Source organism: Podarcis pityusensis (assembly GCF_964106645.2).
Source record: "Podarcis pityusensis genome assembly, chromosome: 15".
Lineage (NCBI taxonomy): Eukaryota > Metazoa > Chordata > Lepidosauria > Squamata > Lacertidae > Podarcis > Podarcis pityusensis.
Window position 1 is genome coordinate 208,146 of NC_138040.1, and position 11,954 is coordinate 220,099.

General features: G+C 49.2%; 1 protein-coding gene across 1 annotated transcript in view; it reads left to right on the forward strand.

The window, feature by feature from the left end:
* Positions 1 to 5,086, forward strand: part of SPAG5 (sperm associated antigen 5) — a 29,467-nt gene extending 24,381 nt beyond the window's left edge. Inside the window, exons 18-23 of the mRNA XM_080984074.1 lie at positions 330 to 429; positions 2,400 to 2,480; positions 2,917 to 3,057; positions 3,352 to 3,426; positions 3,567 to 3,647; positions 4,907 to 5,086. Of these exons, the coding sequence (XP_080840200.1) occupies positions 330 to 429; positions 2,400 to 2,480; positions 2,917 to 3,057; positions 3,352 to 3,426; positions 3,567 to 3,647; positions 4,907 to 4,978 (550 nt within the window). The 3' untranslated portion in view covers positions 4,979 to 5,086. The remainder of the gene's footprint in view (positions 1 to 329; positions 430 to 2,399; positions 2,481 to 2,916; positions 3,058 to 3,351; positions 3,427 to 3,566; positions 3,648 to 4,906) is intronic.
* The last annotated feature ends 6,868 nt before the right edge of the window (positions 5,087 to 11,954 follow it).

Sequence of the window (11,954 nt, forward strand, 5' to 3'; positions counted from 1 at the left end):
CATTTTGCCTAGTCTTAAATGGGCCAGGCTTTTGCATATACGGGAGGTCCTGGGTGACCTTGTGCCGCAATATTTGTACAAGAAATAAAACCATGTGTTGTATATATTGCTAAAAGGTCCTTTTCGCTCTGTTGTTTGGATGCTGTTAGATTATGAGATACATTTTCAAGAAGGACAGTCCTAGAATCGTAGAACTGTCGAGCTGAAAGACACCCCGGGGTCATCTAGTCCAACCCCTTGCCATGCGGGATCAATCCAGATTATTCCCCCAGACTGGGCAACGCAGAGTTGAATTTGGGGGCCTCTCTCCCTTCTCCCCCACCCTGCAGTTTGCGGCTCCAGGGCCTGGGGAGGGAGCTGGAGGCTGAGGTTGATTCCCGCGACGCCAGCATCGCCCAGCTGAGCAAGACTCTCCGTGACAGGATGCAGGTGAGGTTGCCAGGAGGAGGGGGATCTGGGTCAGGATGGAGCCGCAGGGCTCGGAGGATCTGGGGCACGGATCGGCCGGGGATCCGCTTCTAGGGCGTTGCAGCAACCAGGGAGCCAGCCTCCATCTCGATCAGCCTGCATGTCTCTGAAGCCGCTGTGGAATAGATAGGTAGATAATTTATTACAGTCAAAGACCAGCTCACATAGCATAACATAATACAATAAAAACAGCGTTCATAAAGATAAAATATACAATCAGAGCAGATTGCAGCAATAGCTCATGAGTTAAAATTGAGATATATGCATACACCCGTACAGCTGAAATTTGGCCTACCATAAAAAACTGACCCTGAGGCGCCCCAAAGGGCGACTTCAGCATTTCCCTAGTAAGCTAATTTATTCTAGAGGGTGATCTGTGCCTACAAATCTGGATGCAGAATCTGGCTACCAGCCAGGTCGTCTTGTGATCTTTGCCTAAGAGGAGAGAATTAAGTTTAGACTTGTCTGAAAGATTGGCGAACCTCTTCAGCAAAGGATCAATGGTGTCTCTACGAATCTCAGCGTAAAAAGGACATCTAAAAATATATATGTTCGGGGCTTCCTGTTTCCCCTAATGGGCAGGCGCAAAGTCTCTGTGTGTATGGGACTCTTCTATAGGAGCCTTCCAGAACCGGTGAGGGCAAGGCTGAGCTTCTAGCAAGAGTAAAAGCCCTGCTTGCGTTTCTGGATGTGAGGAAATAGAGATATGTGGCTGGAGTGGCTACGTATCTCCCGTTTTCTATGCGCTGTGGAATAAAAAAAAAAAAGAGGATTGTAGAGTTGGAAGGGACCCCCAATTGTTATCCAGTCCAGCCCCCTGCAATGCAGGAATCACAGCTGCAGAATCTTTGGCAGGTGGCCACCCAAGCTCTCTTTACAAGACAGGAGATTCCACCACCTTCCCAGGGACTGTCAAACAGCTCTTACTGTCAGAAAGTTCTTCCTAAGCTTTGGAAAGGAATCCCCTTTCTTCTTGTTTGAATCCTTCACAAAATAGATTCCAGGATAAGGGACATAGTCTGAAAATAAGGAGCACTTATTTTAATCAGAAGGGATACGGGTGGCGCTGTGGGTTAAACCACAGAGCCTAGGACTTGCCGATCAGAAGGTCGGCTGTTCAAATCCCTGTGACGGGGTGAGCTCCCGTTGCTCGGTCCCTGCTCCTGCCAACCTAGCAGTTCGAAAGCACATCAAAGTGCAAGTAGATAAATAGGTACCACTCCGGCAGGAAGGTAAACGGCGTTTCCGTGCGCTGCTCTGGTTCGCCAGAAGTGGCTTAGTCATGCTGGCCACATGACCCGGAAGCTGTACGCCAGCTCCCTCAGCCAGTAAAGCGAGATGAGCACCGCAACCCCAGAGTCGGCCACGACCGGACCTAATGGTCAGGGGTCCCTTTACCTTTACCTTTTATTTTAATCAGAAACCAAGAAGAGCAGAACTTTAAGAAGGAAATGGGGGAAATTTACAATGCATTTAAGAGAACACTGCAAACAACCAAAACTTTGGCAAGATTTGAGTAATGCTTGTAATGTATGAAAAACTACGGTGTAAAAATGGATTAGTTTTTTTATTTAAAAAAACAGAAAATTAAGGGAAGCAGTTCAAAAAAGAATGATCAGGGTAACCATGGAAAGGCAGAGGAGAGTCGAAGGATTCAGGGAAATCCTAAAGATGATGTTGGTGTTTAATGCGTGAATTTAAATTTGCAATGTAAAAACATTTGGCAAAGAAAAGAAAGAAAATAAGGAACGCTTGGAGCACGGAAGGTGGGACGGGTTGTCCGAACTCTTTCCTCTCCCTGGGCAGCATCTGCCGCCCTCTTTCCCACCCCCAGGGTCCAAGGGACTAGAAACTTAGCCAGGCTTTGGCGAAACCACTGTGAAGCCTTTCTCCCTCCCTGCCCTCTTACGCTCTCTCTCTCTCACACGCAGGACGAAAAGGAGCTTCAGGAAGTTATCCGGCAGCAGGACAGGAAGCTTCAGCAGCTGGATGACCAGAGTGCGGACATCCGGGTAGGCCCAAGGGCCCCCTACCCTCTGGCATTCTCAGAGATCTGTGTGCCTCGGGAAGGAGAACGTCCTGGAGCTCACAGCAAAAGCTGCCTTAATATGTTCATGGTCCATAGACTGCAATACCGCCTGCCCTGGCTGGCAGCAAGCGCTCTCCGGGGTTTCAGGAAGAGGGTCTCCCCCAGGCCACCGGGGAATTGAATCTGGTGCCTTCTGCATGCCAAGCAGGTGCTCTGCCACTTAGCTGCAGCTGCTTCTCTGAAACATAAAGATTCTAGTCCTCATTGCCTGAAATAAGGGGCTGGTTTAAGTGGGAACATGGGCAGCAGCCATGATGTTCTGTGCTGCCTTCACCCTCCAGCCTCCTGCAAAGGGATGGGTTGCTGAACCCCAAGTGGCTGCTAAACGCCCGCCCCCAATTTCTCTCTCACTTCCCCAGATCCTAAAACTAGAGTTGGATCAGCTGAAATCTGACCTTCGCAGCTGCGAGATGGAGAGGTCAGCCCTGTGGGAAGAGCTCAGGGAGCAGAAGCCGTCCAGTGCGGATTGGGTCCAGGAGAAGATGTGTCTGCAGCGGCAGGTATGGGGCTGGGTGGCGTCACTGGGGTCAGGATCCATCCTCAAGGTTATCCCTGCATGGACTGCGGCTGTCAGGCTATCCCTGCGTGGCCAAAGATTTATTTGCACTCAATGAATTTTCAGGTGGTTTTATTTGCACTGAGAAAAAAAAAATCATTTGGGTCTTTTGTGGGGTCTCTTGGAACAGATCCTGCAGAAACAGTAAAGGGTTTCAACTCTTCCTCCCTCCCCCAATCCCACGGTGACCCCAAACCACCACCTTGTGGTTCAAGATGGAGCCTTCTTGTCTCCTTAGGTTGCCAGGCTGAGGGAACTTCTGGCTGGCAAGGACAGCGAGAACATGGACCTTGTGATGAGATACCAAGGCCGGGTGAGGACCTGGGGTGAGGGATGAGGAAAGGAGCCTTCCGGGGAGGGCCGGGAAATGGCCGCCCTTGCATGTACCAGCCCCCTAACTCCTAACTCGTTCTTTTAGTCCCCTAACTCGTTCTTTCTGCTCCTGGCTTCCAGGTGAGGCATCTGGAGGAGCATCTTTTCCACGCTCAACGGGAGGTGAAGGCACTCAAGAGGACAGAGGCAAAGATAAAGGAGGTGAGACCCAACTGATCTTGGGATGTGAGACCATATCTGGGGGGCTTGGAAGGCCAGATCAGATCTCGGGGGGTCTCAGGAAGTGAGGCCCAATTTGGGGGTCTTGGGAAGCGAGACACGATCCCCCGGGGGTCTGGGGCACCTTCGATTTCCTTTGCCCACCTCCCTCGGGATTTCTCCCCTCCCCCTTTTTTTAAAAAGCCAAGGGACTCCGTCCTCCATCTTGGCCAGGGAGGATGATGGGACTTGTAGTCCAGGAAAATCTGGAGGGCCACAGATATCTACACCCCCCCCATTTGGTTGCATTAGAGCAGGGGCCAGCAAACTTTTTCAGCAGGGGGGCGGTCCACTGTCCCTCAGACCTTGTGGGGGGCCGGACTATCTTTTTTTTGGGGGGGGGGGGAATAAACGAATTCCTATGCCCCACAAATAACCCAGAGATGCATTTTAAATAAAAGGACACATTCTACTCATGTAAGCACACACTGATTCCTGGACCGTACGCGGGCCAGATTTAGAAGGCGATTGGGCCAGATCCAGCCCCCGGGCCTTAGTTTGCCTACCCATGCAAGAGGGTGCAGATGGAAGATTTTCTCCGTCTCTGGCCCTTCCTTTTCCCCAAAAGTAGCTCTTTAGGATTTTCTTTCCATAAAAGTCATAACTTCCAAGCCCTCCTCCAGCGCAGGGGGGAAACACGACCCGCTGCTCAACAGACCTGTGTAATACAGTGGTACCTTGGGTTACAGACGCTTCAGGTTACGTACGCTTCAGGTTACAGACTCCGCTAACCCAGAAATATTACCTTGGATTAAGAACTTTGCTTCAGGATGAGAACAGAAATCGTGCTCTGGCTGCAGCAGGAGGCCCCATTAGCTAAAGTGGTGCTTCAGGTTAAGAACAGTTTCAGGTTAAGAACGGACCTCCAGAACGAATTAAGTACTTAACCCGAGGTACCACTGTATTTATCCTGCACCGCGCATGCACTGCCACCACAGCAGAAACTGAATAAAAAGGTGGAAGGGTATTGAGGCTTTGAGGTTAAAAAGGGCTCTGCTAGGGTGGTTTGTGGCATGAGGCTGGTCCACCCCGGTGGGAGACAGAATGGTTTCCACAAGCAGCGTCCTTTCTTAGACCTAAGGGGCTAGTCCTCTTGATCTGTGGCTTGGGCTGGGAAAGACCCCCCTCCCCATCTCAAAAGGCGAAGAAGCCGCTGCCAGCCTCCTCCATTCCCCAATGCCTCTTTTTCCTCCAACTTCCAGGTGATGTCTTCGCTTCCCGCTGAAGCTTCCCACATCTCGGAAGTGCGCTTAATTTTCGACCTCCTTGGATGAAGCCGGCTGAGGGCTGGGGAGAATAGGACAGAGAAAGGGGCTGTTTGGCGGCCTGATCCGGCCGTGTGTGTGTATTTAAATAAATGTGTGTGTGTGTCTTTTGCAAGGGTCGGTCTGTCTCCAAGTGTGAAGGTCATTTGGGCGGATGGGAGTGTCGTGTCCTCTCAGCCACACATGGGAGTTGTAGTCCTGATGCGCCCAAGAGGACCAGTGTGTGGTGTTTGGGTGTGTGTGTGCAAAAGCTGTCCAGATTTGGGCACATCAGGACTACAACCCCCATGTGCGGCTGATGGGAGTTATAGTCCAAAGGCGCTGGCTGCTTGTCCGACTTATTTGTGGCATTTCTAATCCGCCTTGGTATGCCTGATTCTCCCCTTCATTTAAACTTCACAACAGCCCTGTGAGGTTGGCCACGTTCAGAGGCAGTGCCTGGCCCAAGGACGCGCCCAGTGAGCTCTGCCACAATTCTTCCGAAACTAGTTGCTGGAAACTGCAGGAGCGGAGAAGATTCTCGCTCTCATCTGGCTGGCTCTTCTGATGTTCTGATGGAACCTCTAGTTCCAGAGGCAGTCTATCTGGGTTCCTCCTTCCATTGGGCCGCTGTGAGATCTGCTGGATGTGTGGAGTCACAGGATCACCTTTGGTTCCACATGGACGTCTTGCGGCATTGGGGATCCTCCAGCTGTAGCGTTCCCAAAGCAAGGAAGGATTGGACTCTGATTAATAGAATACACACGAGGCTTGACCAGCAAGACTCTGGGAGGAGTGCATATAATAATCCTCCCTCTCCACCCCTCGGCCCAGGTCATTTTATTCACAAAAACTTTTTACATAGTGTTCATAAGAACCAATCAGATTTCCCCTGAGCATTTCAAAAAAACCCACGTGGGACAAAGTTAAATCAGATAAATTCTTTTAACTACAAAGAAACTATTTCCTACTTGAGCATGCATATGTAGTTCAGAGTAAATAAAAGAGGAAGCAAGGAGGAATGCTTTTAGGAAACCCCGGAGGTCATAAACAGAAATAAACAGGATGGCAGTATTTGCCGCCATCTTGTGAACTCTCTTCCTGGTTTAATCTAAAGATTAAACTACATCAAAGTAACCTACTATCTTTATGTACTGAGGATGCTTGATGAAGCAACTGGCCTGTGTTTCAGAATGCTTATAGGTGCCTGTCAGGCGTAGAGAAAGCAAATGGCAGAGGTGGGATTTGATCAGAAACCATTGTCAATGTATCAAACCCAGTCAGCGCAATGCTTTCATAGCGGACACAATGGCTTGCTCCATATTCCATAATTCCTCATAGCAATCGCACCTGACCCCCACACTCTGGATATCTGCACCCCTACATCCAGCCCCCCTGGAAAGTGGGAGGTGTGATAGGAATTTTGAGGTCTTAGATCTATGGTAATGTTCATAAGTGTACTGTTACGGTAAAATCTGGGTGCAGGGTTACTCTGCCACCCAGCTCGTCGGACTAAGTCCGCGGGTCCCTGCGGAAGAAAATGAGCTCAGCCGGAGACAGGAGCAAGTTCCAGGAGATCTGAGTTTATTGCGCAACAGGTTCAAGGCGAGATTGAACAGCGAGAAAGGGGTGACATGAACTTTTGAAATTTCCCTCCATGTCCCAGAATACAGTGCAAAATACATCCCAGTTACATCATGAATACATTAAGAAGAGGTTGGGTTACACAGATTACATCATGAATACATTAGGAAGAGGTTGGGTTACACCGGATTAACATATGGAGGAGGGAGGGGGGAATATGCAGAGCTGGAGATATGCGCAGATAAGCACATCCTGAGAAGACAATGGTCCATGTATGCATAGTCTGTCACCTGGCATCGCCCGGAGGAAGGGCTTGGCAGAGCGATTTGACAGGATTAGGGTCTTGACACCTTGCTTGAGGGATTATGGAGGGCAGGGGAGGTGTCATGGAGTCCTAGAGAAATTGAGCAAATTGGCAAGTTGATTTTCTATGAATTTTATAGATTTTAGTCCCTTTTGACATTGGCAATTGGAAATAAATGGATATATTGTAGCGAAGAAGGTGAAGAAGAAGACATGCCCCCCCCCTTCCGTATCAGTACCAACCAAGCACGTACATAGATCAGCACAGGAAGACCGACCGGAAACCATTTTTCATTCCCAAACTGAGCAAATGTTTTTCTGCAAGGTCAAAGGAAAATGGAAAAGCCTCCCCATTGTTTTTTCCTTAACAAATCCTGTCTTAAGGGTATGTCTGTGTTTGAATAGGGTGTGAGCCTGTGACCTGGCCCAGGAATTAAGTATTTATCATTACAAAAGATTGGCCAGGCTCCTCAGGCAATCCTATCAAGTAACCTGCCAGACAGGAGAAAAACAACAACAGGAGAAAAACAACATTCAAATTCGTTATGTACTGAAGTTCTCACCCTGGGCCACAAGGGGGATACTGTAGATAGTTTTCACTCAGGTCCACATATGCAAATAAGGGATTGAAAATGATGTTCAGTGATTGGATAGTTACAGAAAGTGGTTACAGTTGCGTTGTAGTGGAGCTCTATATAAGCAGGCTGGCTGAACCCTTCAGTTCAGTTCTGTTCTGGCCTGTGAATAAACAAGAGCTGTTTGAAGAATCGCTGTGTCGTCTGATATGTTCACCCACAACTTAACACTGGTGACGAAGGTGGGATGGATGGACAACGGAGCACAGGCAGATGCAGCCACCCTCTGAGATGAGCTGAATCACGGAGCTGAAACAGTGAGCGAAATCACGGAGCAGAACCAATTCAGAGCTGACTGTTCTGGCTAGATGTGTTCCACCCATCGCCTCCACGTCGGCACCAGAACCATGGCTTCACTCGTGCCTCTACCGCCGTTTGCCCCAGCCTCTGAATCATGGGACTCCTACCTCGCTCGGTTCAACTGTTACCTCCAAGCCAACGAGCTGACGGAAGTATCACAGGAGCGGAAGCGGGGCCTATTCCTCAGCCTCTGTGGGCCTGAGGTGTTCGAGACGGCCCGAGCATTGGTTGCGCCTGTAGCAGTCCAGGCAACACTGTGGGACACGATTCAAGAGAAGCTCCGCAACCACAACTTAACAAAATTTCTGTTTTAGACTGCCTTTTCTGTGATGTAGGTATGATGTATCTGAGGGGTGGTCTTGGGTTACACCCCTTCTGTGATGTATGTATGATGTTTCTGGAGGTGGTCTTGATCTACAGGGTGGCAATTTCAAAAGTATTTATAAGGCCTTGCGCGCCATTGTTCTGGGTTCCTCCTCTCTCCTGCGGGAGAGGGGAGCACCCTGTTGCAACAGATCAATAAAGATCAAGCTTACTAGCTGCTTTGCTTCTCAATATTCTCTGGTTGGCCTCTGTTATTCTCTCCTACCAATAGGGAACCTATGTAAGGACTCTATATGGGCTCTTGGATACCCCATAAGGGAAAAGGGCATATTTTTATTTACAACAGAGGCCAGGGGCCAGAGTTGGCCTGCCCGCCCCCTGTGAGACGGGAGCAAAAAGAAAGCAAAGAGTCTGCAAATGGCGGCCACTCTCAGCCTCCATCCTCTGACTCAGCCCAGCCCCTCGTTTTATTCCCAAGTCATTGATTGACTTAATTTCATTTCTCTCCCAGCTGCCGTGCTCATCCTTTTTTCCCTGCCGCTCACACACAGCCTGCAGCCAGTTCTGTCCCCGATTTAGCCCCACCTCAAGAAGGTGCTGGATCTGTCCCTCTGCCCTTGGGCGTCCTCCGTCACGGGTGACCTAGCTTCTCTGGGGCGGAGCGTGGGGGGGTCCTCCTCCTCCCCCACCGTGGCCTAGATTCCCCTTGTCCCAGCTCCCTGCTCAGAGTCGTCTCTTTTCTGGGGGGTGGGTGGGGGCTATGGCCAAGAAGCATTTCTCTGCCTCTGTGGCTAGAGGACCACCTGCCTTCCTCCCCTCTTCATTAAAAAGCAGCAGCGTGCTTCCTTCTAGACTCCCACCCACCCTCCCTTCATGGCCTTCTGCTTGCAAGCTCTCCCCCGCTGAAAGCAGGCCACCAGAACAAGCCTTTTCCCACCCTGCTTAAAGTTGTTGAAATCTCTTTTAAAAAATAATAATTCTGCAACCTGTATAGTCGTTGCGGGTTTGTGCATCTCCTCCCCCAATTTTTTTTTATTTCATAAAATTTATGCACCGCTCGATTGTGAAAATCCCCCTCAAAGCAGTTTACACAAAAGATCGTTAAGAAAAATAAACGGCAAGAATTTTGAGGAGGCGCCAAAGAGATTGCAGCGGAAACGCCTGCCCTGGTGTCAAGTGGCAGGGAGTTCCAAAGTTACTCAAGGTTGCAATGTCTCCCTCCCCAAAATGGCAATAGGCTGTTCCAGCAGGAGCTCTTCATCTCTCCGTCTTTTCATCACTGGTTGACGTCTCCCTTTTAACCGCAGAAGAACATTCTCTCACCCTGTGCAGCTGTCTTGTTTTTTCCCTGTTCCAGGAACCCCGATGGCCACAGTTAAAATGCTTCTAACAGCCTCTCTCTCGCCATCAAGCATCCTGAGTCCCAGAGGATAGAATACAGAGGCCTCTATATTCATCATTTATGTTCCTCTATGCCAGAGGTTTCCCAGACTTTTTGGGACCCCTGCCCTATAAAAAGCAATATTCAGGATAGCTGTTTGCACAACCCACTAAGGGAAATAATAGCACCAGACAGGAGGAAGAGATAATTGCACATTGATTCAAGGTCCAATTAACACTATTTAATTCAATTGATTCAACCAAAGAGATGAATTTGGACCCAGTGACAGTCTGGCAGTCTCTTCCACCTCTAGCCGCACCCCCCCCCACTGCCACCCCTTTAGTGCCCCCACTAGGGAATCCCACCACCTCCAGGGGGCGCTACTGCACACTTTGGCTCTATGCTGAGCACTAACACAGGCGTATGGATGTCAAAGCTCCGTCATGCGGGCACAAAATTAAGACATTTAACCGCCCCGAACGCTGTGCGATGTTGTCCTGCCTGTATGTGGGGTTAATCCTGGGTCCCTCTGAGGAAGGCCAAGGGGCAGCCGCCTGGGAGATTCCCCTCCTGGTATCATCAGAATCATCCAGCCTCAGCCTCTTGACAGCCCTCTAAAAATATTATCTATATGCGTCTTTTGATTTCGGAAGACGTTAATATCTGAAGGGTAAATGACTGGGGGGCAGGAATCAGAGGAAGGGAGAATCTCTCCCAGGTGGGAGCTGGAAGGATTGAAGATTAAGACAAAATACTGAGAAAGTAGACAGACAGACAGATAGATAGATGGATAGATAGATAGATTAAAAAACCTATATACTTTTGTATTTTATTAGGTTCATTATTGTCGTTGATATTTTATTTCACTTGTTTTCTTTCTCTTTTTTGGTTTTCCTTTTTTTGAGCTCTATTATTCCTTTTATATGATGCTGAAAAAATAAAAATGAGGTTATTTTTGTTAATCCAGCCTCTGCCCAGGTGGCTTTTATAGCACATGAATCTCTTTCTCTCTTTTCCTCATCTATAATACATAGCGGTGAAGCTGCTGAGTCAGTGGCTGGGCTCCACGATGGACTGGAGCCAGCCCTAATGGGCCTGATGGGTCGAGGGTTATCGCCAGAGGGGTAAACAGCCATTTACTCTTACGGCAAAAAAAGCAACACCACCAGCAGAGTCTTGTGATATCTGAAAAGCAAACAACTGTAGTGTGTGTGGCACCTTTAAATTATGTAACTTGATTATTGGGGTTTCAATTGAATATTAAGTGGTTTAGAGGTCTTTTGTGCCAGAACATGGGAAGAGCTTGGTTGGTTCGGGCCAATGGCCTGCCTAGTCAAGCATCCCAGTGGCTGAACCGTTGACTGTGGAAAACCCACGCTCAGGATTTGACCGCCTCCCCTCCTGCGGGATCGCAGCAACTGGTATTCAAAAGCATCACTGTCTCCATGGAGGCAGAGGAGAACCATCACAGCCAGTAGCCATTCATAGCCGTGGACAGACCACGAATTTCTTAGCAGGAAAGGATCTAGGGGTCTTGGTGGACCACAAGCTGAACATGAGTCCACAGTGTGATGCAGCAGCAAAAAAGGCAAATGCTATTCTAGGCTGCATCAACAGAAGTCTAGTGTCCAGATCAAGGGAAGTCATAGTCCAGCTCTCTTCTGCCTTGGTTGGACCACACCTGGAATACTGTGTCCAGTTCTGGGTGCCACAATTTTAAAATGCCATTGGTAAGCTGCAATGTGTGCAGAGGAGGGCAACAAAGATGATCCAGTACAGTGGTACCTCGGGTTACATACGCTTCAGGTTACAGACGCCTCAGGTTACAGACTCCGCTAACCCAGAAATAGTACCTCAGGTTAAGAACTTTGCTTCAGGATGAGAACAGAAATCGTGCTCCAGCGGTACAGCGGCAGCAGGAGGCCCCATTAGCTAAAGTGGTGCTTCAGGTTAAGAACAGGTTGAGAACGGACCTCCAGAATGAATTAAGTTCTTAACCCGAGGTACCACTGTATATCTGAGGGAGCGTCTCCACCCCCATCGTTCTACCCGGACACTGAGGTCCAGCGCCAAGGGCCTTCTGGCGGTTCCCTCACTGTGAGAAGCCAAGTTACAGGGAACCAGGCAGAGGGCCTTCTTGGTGGTGGCACCCGCCCTGTGGAATGCCCTCCCACCAGATGTCAAAGAGAACAGCAACTACCAGACTTTTAGAAGACATCTGAAGGCAGCCCTGTTTAGGGAAGCTTTTAATGTTTGATGCATTACGGTATTTTAATATTTTGTTGGAAGCCGCCCAGAGTGGCTGGGGAAGCCCAGCCAGATGGGTGGGGTATAAATAATAAATTGTTGTTGTTGCTGCTGCTGCTAAGTCTGGAAACCAAGCCTGATGAGGAACGGTTGAAGGAGCTGGATATGTTTAGCCTGGAAAAGAGAAGACTGAGAGGAGATATGAGAGCCATCTTCAAATATCTCAAATATC